This window comes from Platalea leucorodia (genome assembly GCF_965183815.1).
Source record: "Platalea leucorodia genome assembly, chromosome: 2".
NCBI classification, from domain to species: domain Eukaryota; kingdom Metazoa; phylum Chordata; class Aves; order Pelecaniformes; family Threskiornithidae; genus Platalea; species Platalea leucorodia.
This window is the reverse complement of record NC_138824.1, coordinates 97,737,701-97,764,337: the sequence shown is the minus strand read 5'-3', so window position 1 is coordinate 97,764,337 and position 26,637 is coordinate 97,737,701. Positions and strand designations below refer to the sequence as shown.

Genomic DNA, 26,637 nt, shown 5'->3' with positions numbered 1-26,637 from the left:
TTTAATACATGCTACTTATTTTAAATAAAATTCTCTGAGCACAACGCCAAATGCACATGCCTTAGGAAACACCAGAGTTAAGGTACTCAACCAACCTTAATCCCCTACTCCAATTATTCCAATGTGAGTCCACACCAGGGACTGAAAGTAGCAGAGATGATGTAGGGAAGATTAACTGCATTACATAGCGGGCAAACAAGGCCGTTATCTTTGAACATGGCTGAGACAGAAACACAACGTACTGATCCAAAAAATTCTCAGAACTTCTTGAAATTAAGTAGCAGTCGGACTACTATTATTTAGCTGTGGAAAATGTTTTTAAAAAACTCATTAGCTCCTTTATGTAATTACTAAAAATCAGCATTCTTCTCTTCTATAGAAATGCATTTTGAGATGTGGTAGGAATACTGTAATTGCTTTTATCCACTAGGGACTAACTTTTGAACATAATAAATATGCACTGCACTGCTACAGCTACAGCGTCTTCAGACAGGCATTTCTTTTCCTCTGCATTGCCTTCACGTGTGCCACCGGTTAAGACATTCAAAAAGGCCTCTAGCTCTGTCACTAGTGAAACAAACACAGCTTGAGCCCATGTAGCGCTTTAACAGGACAGTCACATCTCTCTGAAGTTGCACTGCTCCTTCTCAAGCATGAATGCACTAGCTAAAGGCAAAAAACAGTGAAGAAAGGAAGGAGTTTGGACAGGATTTTTATTCTAGACCGGGGTAGAAAAGCTAAAACTTAAACCTTCCTTTTTTCCCAAGGGGAAAAAAAAAAAAATCCACATTCCCTGCTCTAGGCTGTGTTCCCACCATATCTGCACAGTCTTCCTCAGGACTTGCTAAGCAAGCAGGTCTCCAACTTGTAGAGACAAAGACCTGCTCTCTGGTGGGGCAGCAACCTGGTGCATTGGAGACATCCTCCTCCACCCAGTAGTGCTCTCAGGAGACCGCATCCAGGGAGGGCCCTAGGAGCAAGGCTGGGTGTTCAGGTGCATGCGCTGAGCAGACCCCATTGCCCCAAACCTGCCAGTTCCAGCTCCCAACAGCCACAGCAAATCATGACTGCTAGTGCTTCTCTGAAAGTCTGACAGCTCAGCCTCTTTTTTTTTTTTTTAATTATCAGCCTGCTGCCCAATAAAGGAGCTCAGCTCCTTCCTTCCTTCACTCAAACAAGGGACTCGCTCATCCTGCCCTACAGCTGCACTGACATTCATGGGATTGCCTTCCGTCCTTGATCCCCCTCATTCCCCCAAATCCATTTGTTGCCTCAGAGGAAACACTTTTAGGGACAGGAGAAATACTTTTGCTACCAAAATAAATATAAATAACTGTAAGAATAAGGTGGAGAGAGGAGGGGTTGTAGGCCTCAACTCAAGGCTATATCACAGATGAAATAGCATGAGCAGACACAAATGAAAGAACAATCTGAATACAGGCAAGTGAAGGACAAGGGCAGTTGGGAGTTTGAGCTCCCCCTTGCAGGATCCATGCAGAGCACTAGCTTCCTCCCTGGCACAGATGAGCAGCCAAGATGGAGTCACAGGGACCAGCACTGGAGAGTCCCAAAGCCAAATGCTGTTTTGTTCCCCGCCCACGGCTCCTGCTCACAAGGGAACAGGCTCAACCTTGTCTTCCTCACTGCAAACTGAAGCAAAGACTTCAAAGCCTCCCACCATAAGCTGTCCAGCTCAGACTTAGCCTTCAGAGACTGCCCTCCTGCTATCCCACAGGCCTTCATGCTCTTTGAGTGCCCTTCCTCTTCTTATCATACCTTGCAATGCTGTCTGGATACCCACATAGTTTCAAGCTCACCCTTTTTCCTCCCTTACTCCCACTCCATTACTCCCACTAATCCTGTTCATACCTCTTTCCCCTCCCTCTCCCCTAAGCATCCATTTTGTATTTTTTAAAATATGTATTTACAAAAAGCTGAGAACAAAAAGCTCCAGCCACAGTTGACACAACAAAAAACATGGCAAGCATTGCCCATCGCTCAAGTCCCATAGTGAGATGAACCTTACTCTTTGTGCTTCTCCTCTTTTCCCTTACACTGATAAAAATCTGGTTTCTAGAACCACTACACAACAGGGCTGTGGAAAAGATTGTCATGGTGGAAGAGAAATCTTCAGGTCACACAACAAAATTGGGAAGAAAGGTACAAAGGAAAGCTTCCTAAATATATACAGCTAAAAGCATGAACTAGTATAATGCAAATCATTGCTCTAGACATTTGGGAATCACTTTACTATGCCAAAAAAACCTCTACATGAAGTGTCTACAGACATATCTAGAGAACTTGTACTTCAGTGACAGTCACAAAAATTACCTCCTTTATATCATCACATAGCAAATGCCTCACTTCATGCTTTGCAACTGCAGTTGCAACCCAAACTATGGTTGACCTGTCTAGAAATAATACGTGAACTGGCTTTTAAACTGCCCCACAGGAAAGCCACCTAATGGGAGGAAAAGGCTCAGATGAAGAACGTGCAGTGTGTGCAGGACCTTCTGGATGGTGAACCACAGGGAGGCCTTTTCATTTAAACTGAGGTCCACCTAAAGCCTTGTTTGCTTGAATGACATCTTTTCCACTAAGATCCCATTCCAGGGACATCAGAATCCGCTTTTCATAACAAAAAGGACTTCGTCAAGGACTTCCTCTGTCCTTAGCTCAAGGCAGAAGTGGTCTAACAACATGTCACATGCTCACCTCTTAGTTTTCAAGAAACTGACTTCATGCATTCACAATATTTTCTTAAGTCAGGGCCAAAATTCCAAATAACAACATTCCCACAGAAAACCCCAAAGACTTTGGAAAGCAATACTCTAAAACAAAAGCAAACAAACAAAAGAACGAACACACAATGTTTTCTGATAGAAAAAAAACAATCACACGAGAATTTAGCAAAAGCCAGAGCTTACATTTTATGCATCACCTTTCCACGGTCTGGGAAAAAGCAGCCATCTAGCATTTTGGTGCACTCAAATCCTACCAAGTGATTTGTGCAGTCCAGTACACACTGTAACAACAACATGTGGGTTCCCCCAAGTCTGCATATTTCAGTATCCCAGCTAGCCTTCTCTGTTAGCTTAAACAAGAGCCACACGTCAAAGATTTATATCTAGTATTTGAACTCTATACTAACTACCAAACCTCTAGGAAATTCTACTGAACAGCAACATATTATCATGGAGATGCTTCTAAAGAACAGAACTGAAAACAAACACTTCCATCAAGTCCCTTAATTCTGTGGCACCTATAAACTTGGGCCATGGAGGCCTGCCACTCTAAAATGCTGAGAGACAAACACCCTTAGTGTACAGACTTAGCATAAGCCACTCATTTGCGAAACCACATGGGAGGGTTTCACGCCAACAGATATTTATATAGACAGAACAACCCTACAATCTTATCTATAGAATCACCATGAGTAGATTATGTAGATAAGCAACTATTCACAGCTACAGTACAACGCAATTATATTCTAGTTGTATTGAAAGATCCCCAGTCCTTTCAAGAATCGTGTTTCTGATATTCTTAAAACATTGGAGGGGTCCCCAAAATTTACTCAAAAAATTACTTTAGATAACAGAAAGTTACTAAGAATGATTTTTAGCCTAATACAAACATAAATCTTAAGCCATAAATCTTCTGCATGGGATTACCATGTAATTAATTGGAAGAAAATAGCATCAGTATACTTGGACAGCAAAGCAAGTGCCAGATTTTCCATACACAGTAGCTTTTAAGCAATTACAAGCGATATAGATTTACATGCGTGTGTGTGTGTGTGTATAAATATATCTTAAAAAAATCTCAGAAGGAACTGTATCCCTGACATAACAGATTACAAGCCACATGAGCAGGATGGTTGGTCTTCAGCTCACATGGTGGAGTGCATGTAGAGGCTTTGAATGTTAACCAGGCAAAAAATTTCGCAGGTGATCCTTGTATGCGCCTTTGTATCTGCCACATCGACAGGTAGCAGGGTGCTATTTTCAGATGTGCTCTTGGGCTGCCCCATGCCCCGTGCTCCTGCGCTTGTGCAGGGTCTGTCTTTCTGGAAGCTTCGGCAGAGGCACATCAGTGATTCAGCTCGGGTCGCAGGGCTGCTCTCTCCCTCAATTACTAGGAAGCTCCAGGGAGGCTAGTGTTTAGTATGGAGGTGACTCTCTTTCTCAAAGCCTTTGCATTTAAAAATGGCTTTCTATAAATAGGATTGCTGGCTCACTCTTAAATCTTACTCCCTGCCTTCTAAGTAAAAATAGCTTAAATAGGGATGCTGGGAAGACTTGTTAATCTCTGTCATCCTGTCTGTCCATCCATTTGCCTTTCTTTCTTTCCTCAGTATGTATTATAACGTTTGTTGCCCAGTCCACTATGAAAGGTATATATTGATGTACCCTAGTTTCTCTTTTTCTGATGAGTGATCCAATGCCCTCATGGAAAAAAAAAATACTTATGAGGTAATAAGAATTTTTTAGTGAATGGCAATATAAAAAGAAAAGCAACGGCAAGAAAAGCTCACAGTGCTAACAAGTACCTGAGGAATTTGTGTCTTGTTCTAAAAGAGGTTCTCTTCAGTGCTCTAAAATATTGTGCTGTCAAAAGCTCTTATGAAATACCTCCCATGTTACGTTATTTTATTTTTGAAAATACCAATTGTTTGATGAAATGTTTTTAAGAGACAGGGAGGTGAAGACTGAGAAGATAAGGTTTCTTTTGAAGAATAACATAATTTGAAATCTTAATTTCATTGATTTCATAACAGGTTAAAGGAAAAGGAAGTGCTGATTAAAAGGGATTGTGAAATATCTCAAACTATATTGTGAAACAAGTAATTTAACTGCATACCTCTACACATTCACCTTGAAATACTTAAGTATTCTGATCTACAGACCTATATTGCTTAAATGGATTTTTTTAGTACTTTTAGCATTTCAATGACTCAAAAGAAATAACATTAAAAAAAAAAAATCAAATAACTGTACCTTAGAATAATTAAGTTGAATATAATGTTTTTCTGCCTTCTCCAGATTCTAAAACAAAAGCTGGAACTAGTGTCTTTCCCACTGCAAATCTGAAAGAGTGTTAGACTGAGACATTGATAAATGGCATACTCCAATTCAAAATCAAAGGCTAAATGAGCGGTATGCTCAAACAGGCCTTGATCCTACACACATCTTGTTAACTACAGTAAACTTCAAGGGGAAAGGAAAGAGCTCCATCTATTTTGCTCCTGAATTCACTACCCTGACACCCCCCCTCCCCGTCCCCCCCCCCCCCCCAAGATGTTTAGTTTCATTGCTTTTTTTGGTCACTTCAATGTTTATTAAATAGCTAAATGAGATTATTTCCCCACCCAAAACAACTCCCACACCTGAGAAAGCAGCATATTTGTTAAGATGCTTATCCAGGCAAAGCCACAAAAAGTTGAGGTCCAACCTGAGCCCAGCTTCTCCTGTAACCAGAGCCTTGCACAGCTCATGAGCTGGAGGAACTTTCTGGGTGAGCTACTCAAAGCCCACACAATTTTCCCAAATAATTCAATTTATCAGTATATTACATGATAAAAGTTTACTCAAGAACAAACAAAATTAAAACCAACTTCTAAACTTCTCCGGATGCAGCAGCAGCACTGAAGAGATGCCACTGAAATCACAGCGCAGAGCTGTAAGCTATTTAACCGGGTTTATGGGTTCATTTTTACCATTCGTGGAAATCAACTTCACTTTAAACCGTTACCAAAAACACCTTCATTGCCACACGCATCTGCTGTTCAGTGCTATGGAAAGAAGACCCGGCGTCCACCAGTTAAAAAGTTTAGTGACCATTGATAGAAAAATGCAGGCAAAATGCCTCCTTCGAGCACCGACTGTTCCCACCGCTTTTCAGAAGCGATGCCAGACTGGTGTGGTTTGCTGCCCACTAGTGTCGTGTGGCACCGGCTCTCCGCCACCAGGCAGGCAGCACGGCACGCTGCCCACGCCGGAGGGAGAGCACCACAGCCGGCGAGCCCTAAAGCCTGGGGATCGGTACACCCTGAGCTGAGGGGAAACACTTCTTTTCAAATGGAAACGGAGATTTCCAGCGTACTCTGACTTCCTAGCTGTAACAATTTTTCTCTATTTGGCATTTGGTGATTAATTAATAGCTATTCATAGCTTGAGTAACAGCAGATTAAAAACACCATCAGCTGTACTGTGCCATCCACAAACATATACCAAGCTAAATGCTTTCTGCACAGACATTAAACTTTCTTAGGTAAGGATTTGGTTACACAATTCCAGATAAGCTATGTGTGTATTACAATATATTTCTACAAAGAGAACTGTTTGCTCTTTTCCTTAAATGTTTCATCTCTAACACTGAAAGTCACCATTTTCTTTGGAGAGTGTCATTAGTACCACCGTCGCATTCACTGCTCATTCCCCAGCCTAACCCCTGCTCTCAGTTCAGCGTGATCCTTCTCAGTCTTCTACTATGCTGCTAAACCCCGTGTCGGTAGATATAGGGCAGGGAAAGGATTCAAACACAAAATAATTTTAATGGAAATTTATTTTTAGTTTCATCTGTACTGTATTGGGTGCCTCCTGATGCTCCATTGATTTCAGCAGAACATCTATGGACAGCAGGCATACAAGAAACGCAGCCAGAGAGAAGCCTGCAAATGGGTTCAGCATATCTACACCAGAGACTAAATGATACCGAAAGATACTCGTTTGTGAAAACAGCATCCTAATTCTGAACTAACTTTATCGCAGTAATTACCATAAAAAGCCAGGATTTTGAAGGAGGCCGTTCTCCCCTCACAGCCTCCCCTACCCTCTCCCTCCTCCTCTCCCTGTAATTAGCGAAATGCCCCCTTACTAATTACGACCAGGCTACAGTAGACCTTTGCTGTTAATTTTACATGCTTACTTCTGGAATACTTGGGTATAGTAACATGGAAGGTAGTACAGATATAGTAACCCTGAAGGTAACTCAAAAGTATTGCTCAGGATTGTAACTGCATGACTCAGGCTTTCAAAGTGGTGAATTTAGCTGCATAGCTCCCACTGATGTCTGTATCGTCCCATGCACTTACTAACACTGCAATGCATTTATGGTTAATAGTTACCTGTATTTTTAAGAAACTCAGAGCAATGAGAGTTTAAAGCCTTTACAAAATCTAAAAACTTCAGCCAGGTATTTGGGAAGGTTTTGTTTCAGGCTTCAGAAACATTAATTGGATGTAACAGCATGTCAGTATTTTATTGTCCCCAGAAGGAAGCTATTTCACAAACATAAAGCCTACCCAGTGACACTGCTCATATCTAATTTGACAAAACGTATTTGTGCTGAGTGACTGTAGGGAAACATGGGGGCCAACCTTGCTATTGTTATTCAGATAGTTTCCATTATCTTCAACAGAAATTTAGACCACGATGACAACTACAGGGTTAAACCCATAATGTGTGGGTTTGTTCGTGGTATTTTTAAGCTATTTCTCCCCTCAAAAAGGAAAAAAAAAAAAAAAAAAAAAAACCACACACAAAACCAAAACCAACAACAACAAAAAGAACATAAACATGAACAATCTTACACATTTTAAAGTTAAAATTAGAATGAGATGTAACACACAATTGAAAACCACTCATACATGTGCTTGTGTTTTAAGTAAACGTAGTATGGTTCCATAAGGGGTTCAGAAAAGGCAATGGCAGAAGCCAAGCAACCTTCAATAGCCTGCCCACCCCCCCCCGCCCCGATACAGTCATAAAAGAATACTGCCTCTCACACAATGGAGTTCAGATATAGTTATAGATAGAATAATGAAAATAAATGTGTACCTGACTTATCTATTTATATATGCAGTCATTTCCTTCAAAGAGATACATATCTGATACAACACTGCATTAAAATCTGAAGTCTTTAAAAATATTATTCTCTGACTCTTGACTCTGATATGATAATCCAAATAAGTGTTAACTAATAAACAAAACCAAGTTGTTCAGTCTTAATATGCAGGTACGTGCCATTTTCAAAAATTTCCTTTAAAAAGATCCTAAATACATATGCATTTTGACATCAAGTATGAGGTCAAAAACAAACACGCTTCTTAAGTTGCAAAGAATCATTGAACCATCCACTACATATTTCTGCAACGCTTTCATCTTAAAATATTACCATACACAAAAACATTTTATTTTAATAATCTAGATTCACAAATGAACAGATGTTGCTGTGTGGCAGTACAGAATCTATGCAGATGCATCTATCATTTACATGTTATACTATTAAAACTAGAAAAATCTTTGGGATACAAATTCATGCTTGAGTGTGATCCAAAAACACACGGATATTGAAAGCAAAATTGCTACTGATTTGTAGATCAAGGAATAAATGAAAGTGATTTTCATAGTATTTCAACCTCATAAAGCAAAAATTATTCTGTTCTTCAAAAACCCCTGGAAGGGGGACTAACTAACTTAGAACATAAAATTTATAGCATCAGTACAGTAGACAAAAATACATGCCTCTCATTTTTTTAGAGGATATAAGATTTCTGGACAGAAACAGAGTTCTTTCCTATGCAAATCTAGTTTTAAATGAACAGCACTGGTAAGAGCATATACTTTCAGGCTGATTCTGTCTGTCTCATTAACAGTAAATCTCCCCCTCCAAGGTACCTGGCTGAAGAGGATAGAAAGGCACAGCGCTGCCTGTCAAAAATAAATAAATAAATAATTTCTTAATGTTAGAACTTGTTGCAGTTGCCTTACTGCTAGAAGAAATGCAAAATTTTGAAGTTTATGGTTTGGGGGTTGTCAATAATTTTCCATTCTGCGGCACTCAGAGGATGAAAACGTTTTAAGACAGCTCTAAATACACACTTAAGATTCACCTCCTAATTTATGATCTATCTGGCTATTTGCACTGGACTGGCCATGCCTGTCAATGTATTTTCTCATCCAGCATATACTTAAGCAGATGTGAAGGCACCCTCATCCAGCATTCATTCCTCACCCTCTGCTAGAGGTTCAATTATTTGTATCTTCCAGGAAAATCTTACACTTTGCCCTGTGCCTCTCTCACATTCATTCAGTACAAGAAACATTTTCTTCCTCTACCTGCTTTGCCTGTTTTGAGAATTGTGTGTTTAATCTTTCCGATTTAACTGTCAGGATGTAATGCATTACAGGCAATGCTACGTTCTCAGATCTGAGAAGAAGGAGGCAATGTAATAGAACAGCTATAATCCCAGACTACAGCATAATTTGTTTTCTGTCCTTAAAACTGCAATGCTAATACGCATTTTAATAAAAGTTATGCAATTTAAACATATTTTCACATATGACATGGTTTTCAATCGCATATATCTAAATGTTCCAAAATACCGCCATCCACTATTAAAAAAATCCAGAAACTACAATGAATGTTTGTCAACCAAAGAGTTAGCAGAATGAAGAGGGGGGGAAAAAAAAAAAAAAGAGAGAACAGGTTTACCCTTATTCTATCTCTGCTCTAATTTCCCCTTCCTAACTTTATAATTGACTGAAAGAGTCTTCAACATTTTCAGATGATGTAATGCTTATCCGTGCATATTTTTACATAAATGAGTGAGGAAAAAAAAATACAGAGCAGGTACCTTTTTAGTGAAATGATGAAAGGGAAATAATTTTAAAATATTACTTCTTAAACATATAAAAAAAAATAATTGTTAGGTGAAAGCACAGGGCGATTTAAAAAAAAAAAAAAAAAAAAAAAGCAAAGGGTAAAAGGAAGCAATATCTCAATGCAAACGCTTAGGATGAAAGCCCTTCAAATTATCCCCGCGTACTCAGACAGATTTATACGGCACTTGGCAAAATTCTGTACTTTTCCAGCTAAGAAAGAAAGAAAAAGCACCTCTACCCCTGCCTCTGCAAGCACCGTCTTATTCCGAACGAGGCAGACATACAGTAACGTGGCTAGGTTATGGGCTGTCACTGTGCTAGGTAAGCTAGTTTAAATGATTACGGAGCAATTTCGCCCTTCTCCTCACGGCTGCTAACAGCCAGCGCGACGCTCTCAGCACAAAAGGCACAACCGCGACCCGCTCCCCTTCCCGAGGCGGGGGGGAAAGGGAAGGAGCCCCCGGGCGCTCACCATGCGAGATGCTGTGGAGCAAGGCGACGGCCAACATCCACATGCCCCCGCCGCTCGCCCGCTCCCCGCTCCGGGCTCGCCCTCGCCCGCCGCGCCCACGGCCGGGCCGGAGCTGCCAGGCAGCGCGCAGCGGGTCCGGCCGCCGCCTCCCTCGGCTGGTGGCTGCTCGGAGCCTGCGGGGCCGCTCGTCCGCCCAGCGAGCGCTCAGCCCCGCCTGCAGCCCCGCGGCTCCGCCGACACTCGCCGCCCGGCTCTCGGGCGGGGGAAGAGGCAGCCGGCGGCGGGGGCGGGAGGCGGGTGCGCGGCGCCCAGGTGTGTCCTCGGCTCCGGGAGGCGCCCGCAGGTCGGCGGAGGCAGGGCCACAGGTGACGGGATCCTCCGGCGCAAGCACAGGAGCATCCCCGGCAGCGGCCAGCCCCAGCCGCGGCCAGCCGGCCCCTCACACACCTCCCCTCGGCCCGGCGGCAGGCAGGCGGGCGGGCGGGCACATCTTCCCTCTCCTGCAGCTCTAATCACATTGATCCCGCTGCTAACCTCCCCTGCCTCCCAGCGCAGCGGAGGGCAGCGTTAACCCCAGCCCTCCGCAGTCTTAAAGCACCACCAAGTCTCCTCAGTGGAAAAAACCAAGACCAATAGAAGAAGGCAGCAGAATATCCTGCCTCTCAATAGTTGGCTGAACTGCGTCCGTTTGGCATCAGCTGAGTTGTATATGACTAATGTGTTGACAAGTCGTGTGGGGGGACTGGAGGAGGGGGCCCTTCTGGAAGGTCACAGCCCAGACAGGCGAGCGCATCAAATAATTGACTAGGAAACTGAAAGAAGAAGAAAAAAAATACATATATCTACATTTCCCGGTGCTTACACAGCTCCAGATACTGTTTGGCCTTTCATGTGTTTCTTTTTCTGTGGTAACAAAATTTTTCCCCCTGTAGCGAAAGAGTAAATTACAGTCTCTCTAACTAAAAGCAATTTCTGCATCTATTCTTTCTTCACATCTAGGATGTGAAGGTTGGTCTAAAAAGGAAAAGGAAAAAAAAAAAAGAAAAAAGGGAAAAATATTAAATGAAGACAGCTAAAAAAAAATCAATATTGTGAAATATATAACAGCATTAGGGCAACTCTGAATTTAAGCTATAAGATGAAAAGCAAATACAACAAAGCAATAAGGAATCTCAACCTGCAGAAGAGGATCACTTCACATTTGGGGGTCTTCACAGGACAATATTTTTTTTTTTAAATTGCTTTATAGCACCTGAGATTGCCATGCTGCCAACACTCAGTCTTGTGCACTGTAATTAAACCTGAGAAAGGATGTCCCCCAAAAAGAGGTTGGGATGAACATGTGCAGAAAGCTCAGCAACACAGCTGGACTGGTAGGAAAATCTCTCTGGAGATGTCTCTAAAGCCATACAGAATGGACCAAAATGCACTCCTGAAGTGCTGTATAAGGCCCTTCATTCTAATTCTTGAGAAAACCAAAGTCACAGCTGAAACACAGCGAATGGCACCACACAAGTGCTTAGTTCCCTGCATCACATTTTGGCTGGGATATCAGCCAGAAGAGATTGAAGCCCTGAAGTGAAAGTAGGAGAGATGAGACCAATATTGGACAGGGACTAGCTGCTCATGGTTGCCCTTAAGAAAAAGATGTGGGTAACCAGGGAAGTTGTTCAGTGGAAAATAGCATCTGATGCCATTAAAGTAAAATTAAAGAGAGAAGTACAAATGTCTTGAGGCAAAAAAAAAAAAAAAAGGACGTTTGCTTTTATTGGGAGTGAAGTTCTGTTAAAAATGACAATACTTTAATCTCTTTGTTTAGAAGAGAGCTAGTGACTAGCAGAAATGCTTAAGTATTCATTTGAGAGCATTTTGGAGAAGTTCATGACAGATTTGTTCAGGCAGCTCTTTCAGAATTGCTTTGTTTCCCATTTTGAAGCCCAAAACATGTTTGGGGCTTAAGAGATACAATGCTATACCTCATAGAATAAATATACCGTCTTCTTATACCTTTCTACCTCCTTTACTTATCTACATAACTCTGGCAGCCCTTGACAAATTTCAGTTTCATTTAAAGCAGTCTCAAGCAAGTTTCTGTACGTTTCAGTTTATTTAAAACAACAACAGCAGCTGCAGACTGCAAGTCTTTAATTTGTTCTTCTGTGGCACCGAAAGGCAAGGGACCAACTTTCAGTGGGTATATAACCTTTTTTAGCAACAGCCAGCAACTAGGCAGCATACTCATAGTCCTGAGCTAGGTTTACGGAAGGGAGGGGAAGGCAGGACACAATTTTGCATGAAAGCAGGGTTCACTGGTTCTGCTGCTCAACGAATAACTTGACCGAAACCTAAATTAAACAATCTGTCAAAGTGGAGAAACAAGACTATATGATAACTTCCACACAGAGTACATGAAATCAGTCAGAATGCTACTTTTCAAGTCTGAAAAATCAAGTATGGCCAGGCTTCAACTGCAATCAAGGCTAGTTAAGGTCATCAACCAAGGAGAATCCCCTTCTATGCTTTTTTATTTGTTTTATTAAAATAGAATGTTCTAGATTAAGTGGCCAGAAATTATGTCATTCTTCCTAAAACAAACGCAATCATTTTGCAGGAAGACATCTCAATTAGAATTTGCACATTATTATATCTTCTCTGGGAAAAAAAATCCTATGCAATCACATCCTATGTGATTAGTGGTCAGAAATCTTAAAATGGGCTTAAATTAAGTTCTTAAACTGGGTTTAGATCTTGTACTGGTTGACTGTATCAGGTTGATCATCCTTACTTTCTAGCTTTCTGCAGCTACCATGCAGACTCCGTGAGGAATGTCTCTTGAAGTTAACAGAGATATGACAACGGTATACACCAGCTGATGATCACCCTAAATTTATCTCACACACATAGCATTTCACTGCAGAAAGCACAAGCAGAAGACTTTTCTGTTAGGATCTCACTGAAACCCCAATGCATTTGAGCCATCTGCTTCCAATGGAGCATCTAGAACATCAATGTAATTTCTGACGGTTCCAGCCACACACGTTCAAGTTGTCCCCTGAGCCACCAGCATGAAGTATGTGCAGAAATACCACTAGCATGATCGGTCTGACAACAATCTGGCCGGCCACTGGCTTTCAGTTGAGCACACATGGGCATTAAATGTCAAGGTCTGCAAAACAATTTTGCAATGCGTATACATCATATTCTCATATAAAGTCAGGAGACACATAAGAAATGACCACAGCAGACCAATATACTCGACAAAAGATGGATGCAAACTGCCTTTGTGAAAATTAAGTAGGTTACAATGATCCAACTGGCTGAATATTTCACATTCCCTTATTGGAAGATGATGTATCTGGTCTATAACTTCTGTAACCAGTCTTGCAGGGAAATTCTTTTCTCAAAGTAAAAGATAAAATGCCCTGTCTACAATAAGTCTGCATTGATTTGGACTTTAAAAAACAAAGGAATCTTCCAAGGAGAGACTGGGCTGGGAGCAGCAGCAGTAATTGGTTCTATTCAGATCATGGATGGTTTCATAGGCTTTGGGCTTTAGGGAACTCAATCAAATATCTTCCATTGAAGCATTCAACTATTCAAACTGAGCCCTTCATTGTCATTCAGAACGCAAAAATCTCATTTGCAATTTCAGCTTTGAAAATGGTTTTAAAAGTACCTGAGGGAAGAAAGAATGGGAGGGAAGCGGAGAGGAAGTGAAGAGAAAGCATGGTGAGAGAGGAAGTTCTCAACAGTCAGAAGACCTGGGGAAAAAAAATAATAAAAAATGAACATGTGTGAAACCAGAATCTAAATGACTTATCATCCCAGTTTCTGGAAGAGATTATACCTTGGCTTAGTCATCCCTCAGTTTCTAAATCATTCTGTGTCTCCTCACTATTGACCTCTTTCCCTGACTGTAGTCTTCTTGACTACATCCTTTCAGCATAGTTATTTGAAAGAAAAATATTGGTTATTAGTTTGTAGACTAGGTAAAGATAACTGCTAGGAGCTATCAACTGAGTAAACTAACTTCAGTTGTAAATTTAGTTATGATTTTCATTTTAATAAGACTTAACAATGTTTTCAGTTCTACTGAGAAGGGAGTTGTAGTCCCAGTTAGCTTAAAAACAAAACCAAAGCAGAAGCATACCACCCTGAGATAATAACAGTAAAGAAATAAAACCTGGAACATTTCAGTAAGCAATTATTTTTCCCTCTTTTAATGAAAATATGCAAAGAGGAGTCATGCAAAGGATTTGTGAATATTTGGCTGAAATAAACACCAGTCCAAACCATTCAGATCTCAAGTCTTCTGAATCAAATCTTTTCAGTCTTCTTTCTGAATAAAATTGTTTTAAAGCTGACAATGACAAGTTTGAACAACTCTTCCCCAAATTTTCAGGTAAACTAAAGCTTTGTCACTGTAGCCATAATGAAGGAAGATAAACTCAAAGAGTGATAAAGGGGCCAGCGGTTAAGAAGGGAAGAGAAGCAGAAGTGGGAAAGCTTTTCAGTAGTTTCCATCCATCTGGAAACAGGAGAATCAAAAGCCTTGTGAGAACAGGTTTTCCTCACAAGACTTCATGCCCGATTTGATACTGGAAAGATTCAGATAAATGTTGAATGCTTGTCAAAACCAATTGCTAAACCTCCTGATATTCACTGGCTACCAAGCTTAATGCTTATATCTATAAGCTCACAGACAGCCATTTTCATCAGAACGAGCTGCAAAAATTAAATATTTTCCATGAGACACTTAAGAATTTAGAAACAATTTCTAGTTCTATAAGTACCATTATGAAGATATGAGTTGAAATGCTCTGTTTATTACTATGAAGCTGGGAATACTCAAGATGGACAAACAAAATCTAAACATCTGCATGCAATTTCTTATAAAAACATCAATACTACTGGTACCTATCTAGTCCACCCCCAAAATACAGGGGAATAAGTACAATTTGCTACCTATGCTGCTTCTGAAGCCATTGACTACTCTAAGCTGATAATGTGCAAGAATATTGTTATCTGGCAAAAAAATGTGCTCTCTCGCATGACCTGTCCTTACAGTATACACACAATTAACCATTCAGTCTTGATACGCTCATGAATTAAAGCAGCAGCTTTCAAAACAGTGTAGATAGATAGCTTAATACACACCAAGCTTGAAAGCATAAAATGGAGATTATTTCTTCCCCCCTGCCTGAAGTTACTCTTTTCTTCTGCAGCTCATTCCTGGGGTTTCAGTAACACCTGGAAGACATGAACAAGCAAGCTTACCCCACCAGGTGGTTCTGTGGGCACAGAATTAGTGGAAAAAAGAATTTCCTCTGCACATTTGGTCAGAAGACTGAAGACCTAAGTGGATTCTCAGATGTCTATTACTTTTTTCCAATGCTTTCAAGAACTTGGAGTGGAATTAGTCTCTCTCTCTTCTTCCCAGGTGAATGTTTACACATTTATACACATGTAAATGCAATGATTTAACTATATTATACTTACACCCACCTAACAAACTGATTGAAACTGGCCAGCAGGTTCCAAAGTTATTAGAGAGAAGGAGGAGAGGAGCTGACAAAGGCGTTTCTTAGAAAACCATGCTATAGTAAGGCATGGAAAAATCCAGCCTGTAGGAAGGATTTTAAAACCCTGTGTATGATTCATGTTTTCTTGAGAGAATACCAGATTTTTCTATTTAAAACAACATCATCAAAACAGGGCAGTGATTTTTTTTTTTTTTTTTTTGGTGCCGTAGACTTCTTTTTGCATTGCACCTTGCAAACAAACAGAAAAGGTAAGATTCTTGTTTATTTAAAGTACTGACAGTCAACTAAAGGAAAAATATTCCCTTTCAGAGGGGAGAAGCAAGGAGAAAGAAGTTTTTAATTCTCACATCTTCATACAGACAAGTTTGTTCCTACCATAGAAAAGATTGGGGGGGTGAGGGGTGGGTGTAAAATAGCTAAAGATGAAGGCTAGACACACAGTACACAACATATCAGACAACTGCCTTGGGTGAAAATCTGGGCTCGCAGAAGGGCAGAAAGGCTTCTCTTGGTGCTAATTGGTTCTCATAAGAGGAAGTAGCATAACATGACATACAAGCATTATGGCACTGAAGATATCCATTTAAAAGTCTCCAAACAAAGATGAACTAAACCCCTTTGTGTGTCTGATATATGTATAAAGACAAGACATTAAAGGCCACAGCATTAAATTATTTTGATGCCAAGATATGATGGAATGAATTACATATATTGAAATCATAGGCATTGCTATACCACACAGCACATATCATAATGTTGTAGCATGAAAAGGCTGAGTCAAGAGTACTATTTCATGTCTAAATCTGATTTTCCATTATTTGGATTAGGAATCAGAGCCTTTTAACAAGAGATCTAGGACTACTCTGGGTTTGGATACGGGCATGTATATATACACATAGCTGCTTCTTATTAAAAAGAAGTAGTGGGAAAAAAGGAAATTCGAAGGAATATCACAGCTTCAGCAAGGCTTTTTTTTTTTTTTTTTTTTTAAAATGAATGATGGTTTCAAAGCTCTGCAGACCTCTCTTTAATAATTGTTATAGTGCAATCCATTAAGTACTGTAATTATGTGGGAAGAAGGTTATCCCTGGTCCTGAGCCAAATTCTGCTCTCTCTTACCTACCCAAGATGCCAGGGGCTTACAAAGACTAGCAACCACATAAACAAAAGAAGAATTGAACTATTGGGAGCCAATACCACCCTGACCAGAGTCAATATGCAGAAGGCACCAGGAAGAGCAGAGATCATCATGCCTCAGACAATGCACAGTGTCCTCTGTATTCTCCTGTTCCTTGCCTGGCTCCCACCTGCTTTCAAGTGCTGACGAAGAGGCAATATCTCTGCTTGCAGATCACTGGGAGCAGATGCGAGATGGCTCTTCCCAAGCCTGGTGCAAAGGAGGGGGCCGGGGGGAGCAGCAGAACTGCAGAGCAGCGGTGGAGCAAGGAGGCAGGCAGGGTTGCCAAGCAACAGCCTACCGCGGGGGGGGGGGGGCGTTAAAACGGGGAAAGGAAACAGATATAAATTGCATTTGCTCATGTAGGGCAACGGTAGCCCTTCCATCTGCTTTTCTTCCTGATTCCATTGAGTTACAGGTGTGGATTTCGTGAGAGGATTTGGCCACAAGCATTTCTTGCATCACGAGCTCCGGTCAGCTCCTCAAGGAGGTTGCAACAGGAAGAACCGTAAGGAATACTTTCTTTGCCAACTTGTTGTCATGGATAATACAGCACGAACAGCAGCAGGCTGTCGTAAGTTCTCCAGACAGCCTGCCCCAAGACTCAGGAATACAAAGTAAAACAGATCTTCCCCATTCACACATCTGCATCAGTGATGTTCCTTCTGGTACACCATCGTTTGCCTTAGAGAGAAACATGCACAACATACAGGAGATTTTTTTCCTTCATACCTTATAGACTTTCTATGTGACAAGTGGAGCCTCTATATTATTTCCTTATAAAGTTCTTGTTTCTATTCTGTGAGGCCATAAACATCTGATTGCATGGCATCAGAGGAGGAGACCTACACAAAAGCTTTAGATAAGAGGTATTCTGGCAAAGAAGGACTAATTAGGAGAGGGGAAGGAATATACAAAAAAAACCAACTCCTGACTGGTCATGGGACCAGACCACATATACTGGAAAGACTTTCATGGAGGCTGACTTTAGGGATCCCAAGTCCTTCTCTGCAAGGACAATCTACCACTAAGCTAGCTCCTTGTGGCCATGCACCACATTACAGCTCTCACCAAACTGGGCAATTGGTTCCAAAGGTGCAAAGCCTTGCAGTGCTCTGCCTCTTCCCTGGTGCAACTGGGTGTTTTCAGGTGTAGTCACAAAAATTAATTATGATCCTCCTCTTTTGTTAACCCTTTCTTGCCTGTCTACACTTTATACACTTTATCACAGATCACCAGGGAACTATGTGCTTACACACCACTGTACGAATAATTTTGACTCCATAATGCATTTTCTATAACTTATCATTGTTCACATTTACAGACAAAGGAAACAGAAAACTATGAAGGAAACTGCATTTACATTTACTTTTGAGTACAGAACATAAATTTTACTAATGCAAATTTTTTCGCAGATAAAATAGATGCATTCTTCATGCCTTTCAAGTCATGAAGTCATCTAGAGAAACACAAAAGGTTATAAAATAGACACTTCTTTCTCTCTCAGCCATGTATCTAGGTCCCCTTTAATAGTCAAAACAGAGCAGTAAGCACATTTAAGAGATGATTTCTCCCATCTTAAAGTGGTTGTCCAAAGTAAAACAGAAATTGCACCCTGGAAGTCCCTGTTCCTCTCTGTCCATTTATTATGTGGAGAAGCTACAGTGACTCGCACCATAAACACTTTAAGCGAGATGAGCAATGTCCATAGCAGCCAACTGTTGCCGGGTTTTTAAATAGCCACAAGCCCACAGGCAAGGATTTGAAGGCAGCTAATGGAGATCTTGTCTTTTGGGGAGGAAATTCTTATACAAGAGCAGAAAAGTACTTGACTGTAAGTCTGGCAAAGAAGTACACATTGATGAACAGGTTGGAGATGGAAAATGACACCAGGGAGAAGTTTGGTAGGGCAGTGCTATGAAGGACTTTAGCAGTAGAGGAGAGAAACATGTGACAGAGAAGCAATAGGATATCCTGTCCAGTGAAGGGTTTCACAGTAAAATGAAAAGCTAGGTAAACCCGAGTGACATCAGTACATTGGGCTGGTTTCAAAGGAGAAAATTCACAATTGTCATGTCATCACTGGTGACAACACATCTGGAGTACTGTGTACCAGTTCTGGGCTCCTCAGTGGGAGAAAGACAACAACATACTGGAGTGAGTCTAGTGAAGGACCACAAAGATGATTAAGGGACTGGAGAATCTGATACATGAGGAAAGGCTGAGAAAGCTGGGAGTATGGAGAAGTCTGGAGAAGAGAAGGCTCAGGGGGATCTTAATAATGCATAACAATACCTGATGGGATGGTGCAAAGAAGATGTAGCCTGACTCTTCTCAGTGTTATCCAGTGAACAGACAAAAGGCAATAGACACAAGCAGAAAACAAGAATCTCCATTTAAACATAAGATTTTATATATATATATATATATATATATATAAATTATTTATTTTTACAGTGAGGGTGGTCTAACACTGGCACAGGTTTCCCACAGAGTTTGTGGAGCCTCCATCCTTGGAGGTATTCAAAACCTGACAGGACACAGTCCTGAGCAACCTGCTGTAGTAGTTAACTCTGCTTTGGGCAGCAGGGTTGGGCTAGATCTCCAAAGGTCAGCCTCATGGATTCTGTGGCAAAACCACTGACTTCATTCTCCAGAGAATCTGATCTGGGTCCAGCGCAGACTGGTGCTGTGGTACTTCTTGTTCTTTTTCCTTGGGGGTTGTTTTGTGGTTTTGTTTTGGGGTTGTTTTTTTGGAGGGGTTTTGGTTGTTTGTTTTTTTTTTTTTAAGTACAGCCGCTTGTCAAAAGTAGTCTCTTCACTACCAACAGTCATTTTTAGATAATGGTGGCTCATTTAAAAAGCCTACATTTACTAACAGTTACCACAGTTGGGTTTTCTCTGAGTTTAAGTGCTTATAAAGTGACTGCTACTAAGCAAACAGCATAAATATCATCTTTGCAAGAGCTAAAATGGGTAAGTAAAAAGAGCTTGCCTGCCTTACCTGGAAAAGACTGCAGTTTAGTAGACTGGCAAGTAGCTTGAAAATGCATTTTCTCCACTACTCTGGAACAGTTCTTCCAAAACTACATCCAAAAAAAATCCCCACTTGCCACCCCACATCTCCAGATACAGAGGTGGCATACAGGCCACAGTCATATGGGGGGGAGGACTTTGGTATTTGACACATGGCACAGAACGCCAATGTTTGTCTCCAGAACAAACAGGGATGCCCGTTTTATACATCCTGTTTTATACACAGTTATCACGTCCTTGCTGATTCATCTCTTCCTTAAGCAGACTATTTCCTCTCTCCCCACCTTATATTCCTCTCACACAGAATTCCTTCCTGCTGCTGTCACTTCTGTCATATATATCTGGATCCCGTCTGTTTCTGCTATCTCTTTCTTTGAAATGATATCACCAGAACACAATGGGCTTTAAGCATTTTTTAGCTGAACATTAAGCTAGAAGTCTTAAAAAGATACACCTGTCTTGCATAACATCTCCTGTCTTTCTTACACAGCAATGTTGAGAGAATAACTTCTTACTATTTTGGTCTCCCTGCTTTTGCCTGAGACATGGATATAAAAAACAAAGTTATGCTTAGTTGGTTACAAGTCAATAAACAGATCGAGAAGATTTTCTACTAAAATAGGTTTAAAAAAATAACCCAAAGAAAATGCTAGATGCTGAGGCAAGAAATATTCCTCAGGGGCAACGTATGCATCAATACTCCATATGATATGATATAAAATGCCTATTTCATTTCACTTGACTGAATACTGCATTGTTTTCCTGATCTGCTAGTCCTCATTTCAGTTACTGTTGCAAAGGTATTTCAAGGCTGATTCATTGAATTTCACTAACTTTCATATTTAGGTATAAGTTTAAGGCTGATTGAAAAGTTAATTGACATAATATCTCCTTTTTGGAAAAAGCTGAATGCAGTACATTTAAAACATTCTGCCGTATAAGTCCAAAATTTCCATACAGTTTCTTGACTAGCATATTCAAATTACAATAACAAAACAATTGTTTGAGAATAAGAAAGCCGTAACAATCTGAATTGTTTTTCCATATGAAGTTTGGGGTTACTGTCAGTATAGAACTCAAGAAAATTATAGCATGTTAGCATTTGTCATTAAATTTCTGTTTTTCAAATAGTTTTAATTCACATGCCAAGACTTTCATCTAGCACTGTAAGGACAGGTTTTCTAAGTTTTCATTTCTGTATTTAGATTTTCTTCTGGGTACCTATAAAAAGAAGTCTGGTGATCTCACTTTAAGCCCTAGCAGATAATTATCATAGGCCATGGTACACACAAATCTCTGCACTCGGAGTTTTCAAAAGTGATCAGCAGCTGTTTAAGGTCATGACTGATGGGAGCTGGCAAAGCTTTGGGGGAAAATGGCAAAATGCCTACATGTATATGTCCAGCTGAAGTGTTATAGACTTTTCACATAAATAATAATCAGATCCCCCCAAACGAGCTTTACAAGATGGGTGCGTGCATGTGTGTGTGCGTGTGTGTTAAGGGAAATCTCATTTGTCTTCAATAGTTAATATTAAGAGATTCATTCTCAAGAGGTCAGTACTTCCTAATCATGAAACAGAATTATCCTCCATGCCTTGGAAGTCTGCCCCAATCATTTCTTGTACCCAATGTACATCCACGAGTGCAATAAATATTTTTAAAACCTATTTCTAAATTCAGTTTCTTGGAAGATATATTTATATGAGGATTCATAGGAAACTATTAGACAGAACCCACCAGAAATAACACATACAGCTACCACATATAACCTTTTAAACACACAGAAGAGCACAAACTAAGACCTTCCAAGTACTGTATACATTAGTTTTCTTTCCTATGCAGGGTGACAAGTGGCATCGAGTTAGCTATTTCTTCTGTTTCAGAACACGTTCTTTTGCCAAATGCGGGGGACGGGACGATGACAGGGGAAGGAGACGTCCTCAGTGCCTCCCCCCCGGGAAGGCTGTTCTGATGTTTGTAGAAATGCTGTTAAGTTATGGGCTGTCACTGTGCTAGGTAAGCTAGTTTAAATGATTACGGAGCAATTTCGCCCTTCTCCTCACGGCTGCTAACAGCCAGCGCGACGCTCTCAGCACAAAAGGCACAACCGCGACCCGCTCCCCTTCCCGAGGCGGGGGGGAAAGGGAAGGAGCCCCCGGGCGCTCACCATGCGAGATGCTGTGGAGCAAGGCGACGGCCAACATCCACATGCCCCCGCCGCTCGCCCGCTCCCCGCTCCGGGCTCGCCCTCGCCCGCCGCGCCCACGGCCGGGCCGGAGCTGCCAGGCAGCGCGCAGCGGGTCCGGCCGCCGCCTCCCTCGGCTGGTGGCTGCTCGGAGCCTGCGGGGCCGCTCGTCCGCCCAGCGAGCGCTCAGCCCCGCCTGCAGCCCCGCGGCTCCGCCGACACTCGCCGCCCGGCTCTCGGGCGGGGGAAGAGGCAGCCGGCGGCGGGGGCGGGAGGCGGGTGCGCGGCGCCCAGGTGTGTCCTCGGCTCCGGGAGGCGCCCGCAGGTCGGCGGAGGCAGGGCCACAGGTGACGGGATCCTCCGGCGCAAGCACAGGAGCATCCCCGGCAGCGGCCAGCCCCAGCCGCGGCCAGCCGGCCCCTCACACACCTCCCCTCGGCCCGGCGGCAGGCAGGCGGGCGGGCGGGCACATCTTCCCTCTCCTGCAGCTCTAATCACATTGATCCCGCTGCTAACCTCCCCTGCCTCCCAGCGCAGCGGAGGGCAGCGTTAACCCCAGCCCTCCGCAGTCTTAAAGCACCACCAAGTCTCCTCAGTGGGAGAGAAAGCAAGACCAAAAGAAAAAAAATAATTGTAACCTGTTTTACTGTAATATGTAATGGTATTAGTAGTGCCAAGGGTATGTGCACAGAAAGTGTGTACTTCATCGTGATCAGCACATTCTAGATGGCACTCTGGAGGGACCAGTGGGATAAAGTATTAGATTGGACTATATGTAGGACAGTATTTGCTTGTTTTTAAGGACGTTTGATCAGTCATACAAAATCATATTTTTAAAGGAAGTATCCTGACTGTTGACCTTTCTTACTTGCAATATCCTTGCTGAGTTGTAAATCTTTCAGTGAATGGAATACCTTGATTTCCCACTTATACATGTGTCAGTGAGAGAGTGTTAGCACTCTCCAGAATGTAATATTTTTTCCTAGACAGGTGACGGTGCTGGTTTGGCTTGAGACCCAGACCACAGATCCTAGACCCGGATCCTGCAGACATTTAGCTCATTCTCTGCATGGGAAAAGTGAAATGTTCTCTTTAGGTGCTCACACAGCTGAGTAGGAGGTTAAGGCACAGAGATATTAAAAATGTTTTTCCCTGGAAGGGAACTGTAGTCACACTTGGCAGCAAAGCAGAAACAAGCCTTTAAGGTGGAGTCAAGGGTAAAACAGGGATAAGTCTTGGGAACATCATGATATGCAGAAGAGGCTATATGAAAGAAAACCGGAAGTGGTTATATATGGAGCTGAACAAGAGACTGTGATAAAGGCATAAAACTCCACAATAAAGCAACAGCAACAACAAAAAAAAAAGATGGAAGATGTAGTACTTGAAACAAGGAATAAGACAAGATAGTAGATGCAAAGTTCCCAAAACTTTTAAAGTATGGAATTAGTTATTGTTTTAACTTTTGGACTGGCAAGGAAAATTATCTTCTGGGATATATTTTGCAAGGAGACAGGTCAGTACATATATACTTGGAGGGCCAGAGAGTGAGCTCTTGTAGTGACAGAAATATCTGCAGTGGAGAACAGGACACATGATGTGGTTATGGGAAAAAAAATGGCAGATCATGCTTATGCTGAGTAAAAAGCAGCAATTTCTGGATATGTGAGGTGTGAGAGAGAGAATTGTCAAAAGCAAACTCCAAAGTACGGCTCAGAGTAGCTGTACGGATGGAAATGTTGTTGGCAGTGACAGAGAAAGGGGAGGGAAATTAGAGACAACTGAAAAGATGGATATGGTCTTGGTGTCAATATGATTAGCTTCTCGACTAGATATTTAGAGACGTAGCTAAACGATTTATATATACTCTCTATACAAGTCATGGGCATATCTGTTCAGGATTTTGGGCTGCAGGGTGCCCTGTGTGGGAGGAGACCAAGGAGTGCCCCGTGCTAGTGACAGCTGGGTCCAGGCAGCTCAGAAGCGGGCAGCACTGACCCATCGTGCACCAATACTGCAGCCAGTCAGAGCAGCTTATGGTTCCATCACTTCAGGCAGGTTTAAGAAAGGGTAGTAACAGCTGGGGCAGGACACACAAAAAAGGAGATGCAGGATGCACAAAAGGAGACACAAGAGGAGGTATGCGTCTGAGGAGGCTGTGGGCAGTGGATAAGTCACACCAGGGCAGGTACTCCCTCAAGGAGACTGCAGCCCATGGAGGAATTAATGCCAGAGCAGGGGAAATGAGTAGGAAGGAAGGAGCCATGAAAGAAAAGAGTAAGAAACAAGGAGCGGCCAAAAAAACCCGCTACACACTGATCCCAGCCTCCTGTGCTGCCCATCACATCGCGGGAGGGACTGAGTGTAACCTGCAGAAAACAAGCAGAGGGGAGACTAGGAGGGAGGAGGAGAGGTGTCTGGGCTGAACTTGAGCCTTGGGAAGGGGAACAAAGGTGTTTCCCTAAGTGTTTGATTAATGGATTGTCGTCTTTGTTTCTCAATACCCAAATCAGTAATGAAAAGTTTATTTTCATTAGCAATAAATTAAATTAAGTGGAATTCCCTGAGTTGAGTCTTCCTCTGACAATATATTTGTAGCCCTGCAAGCAAATGTAATGCCTTGTAATACCTGCTAAAGAACTGCTGGAAAAAGAAGAAAAGGAAAAGAAAAATCATCTATTTTCAAATTAAGGCAAACTGCAAAAACACTGAATTAATTAATTGTAAGATTCTAAACATGGACTTGGCTTCCTCTTGCTTCTTACGTGAGTTAAATAAACAAAAATATCAGCGAACCTTCTATAGAACAATACCATTTTCTTTATTATAGGATGGATAGCAGGAATCTTGTATCCAGAAACATTTCCCTTGGTATTTTACATATACTTTGCCCAAAAAGAAATAATGATCAGTTGTGAGACAAATATCTTGATCTGAAATTATCAAAATGGCTTGTTAAAGCAGCAAAGGGAAAAAAAAAAACCTTGTCATATGGTTTCATTGTTGGTTCTTATATTAAATACTTTTGCTGTCGGTTTCCTAATTGTATAACTTGGAAGTTCTACTGTAAATGCTTTCATGCAGACAAGTAGCGAATGTTTAGGAATGTATCTTAATGCTAAAGCATGATGATTCTGCACAGTTGTTTTTTTTTTCACGAGGAGAGGATCCTTCTGAGTTCTCACTGTCTTTGTGCCCACCATTTGTCTTGGGAAAGACTTCCCAGTGGTCCTTGCTGATGCACAGTCTGACCCTACAATAAGCATTCTTGAAAATCCCTCATGCTGGTTAAGTAACATCTGAATATGTGGCATAGGCAGTGCTTTAGGCTTCCTCAGGGTAGACAGACAATAGTCATACCTCTGTTATGAAGAGATGTGATCCAGAGTCTTCTTCATGACTTACCTTAGCTACTTCTATTGCCTTCTCAGAACTATGTCTCCACTCTTGACAATCTTTCATGCCTTTATCTTCCACAGCACCCCTGTGAGTTTGTAGTGTGTTGTTATTCCTATATCAAAGAAGAAGAACTGAAGCACAGCGAAGCCAAGGGCTAATCCACTAAGGGATTCAGGTATTGAAATAGTCAGCATTGCAAAAGCCAAATTTAAAGTGGGCTCACATATATTGGAACTCACAACCTTATGTAGTACCCAGTATCTGGGTACGTCATATAGAAGAGTTAGGTACTGCAGAATAACATTCAAGGAAAATAAATGGAGAGGCACGTCAGCCAATGGGAAACACCTAAAAGAGAGGTTCCCTAATATTCACTGGACAGTGGCCCAGAGGTGCTTATCGGCTGAGTGCTGAAACCACATCAGTCCGCTCTCAGGAGAAGCAGAAGAGGAGACCATTGACTTCTGCACTTGTTCTATAGCCAACCAAGAGAGAGCTGGGTTTGAATTATTCTCTGACAAATATTAAAGAAAAGGCTGACCCTAGTTACCCTGTCTTCTTCGTGGTAGTTCACTTGCCTAGGAGACTTACACCCTGCTCCTATTTTTTTCCAAAGTAGTACTTTTCCATACTTTCTTCACATAGCAAGACCAAGGGCAACTTAAAAGTGGTCACATAATGCCATAGTAACCTCATCTTCTCTGAGGCAAAAGAGTTGGAGTCCTCCAAAGCAAGCAGGGATGCACTGGAACATGGGTGTCCCACTTTCAAAGCTAGCGCTCTCAGTAGTTGAGTATGGGGTGAACAAATGGGGGCAAGAGGAAGGACACTTCCTCTGCTCCATTTCCATACTTCTGTTGGCAGAAATGTAGCAGACTAGTATGTGCTGGGGAGCAAACCAGGGTTTTCACGTCTCCAGCGCCCTCAAGACATGAGCATCTTCATGCATGGTCTGGGGCAAGAAGAGCCAGGAGGTGACCGTAGGCATATCTAGTCCTGCAGTGATACTCTGCTGCTGAAATTTTTTTTGCACAAAAACATAGAACAAGATATATAATAACATGAGAATGTATAGTCTTCCATTCTCTGTGATTTTCTAAACATATTTTTCAATTTCTAATTCATGAAAACCTTCTTGTAGTTTGTTCTCAAGTCCTT

General features: G+C 41.7%; 1 protein-coding gene across 1 annotated transcript in view; it reads right to left on the bottom strand.

The window, feature by feature from the left end:
- Window positions 1–10,180, bottom strand: part of DSCAM (DS cell adhesion molecule) — a gene marked incomplete at both ends in the record, with an annotated part of 474,219 nt that extends 464,039 nt beyond the window's left edge. Inside the window, one exon of the mRNA XM_082337939.1 lies at window positions 10,138–10,180. Coding sequence (XP_082194065.1) covers window positions 10,138–10,180 — 43 coding nt within the window. The remainder of the gene's footprint in view (window positions 1–10,137) is intronic.
- Window positions 10,181–26,637: the final 16,457 nt, after the last annotated feature.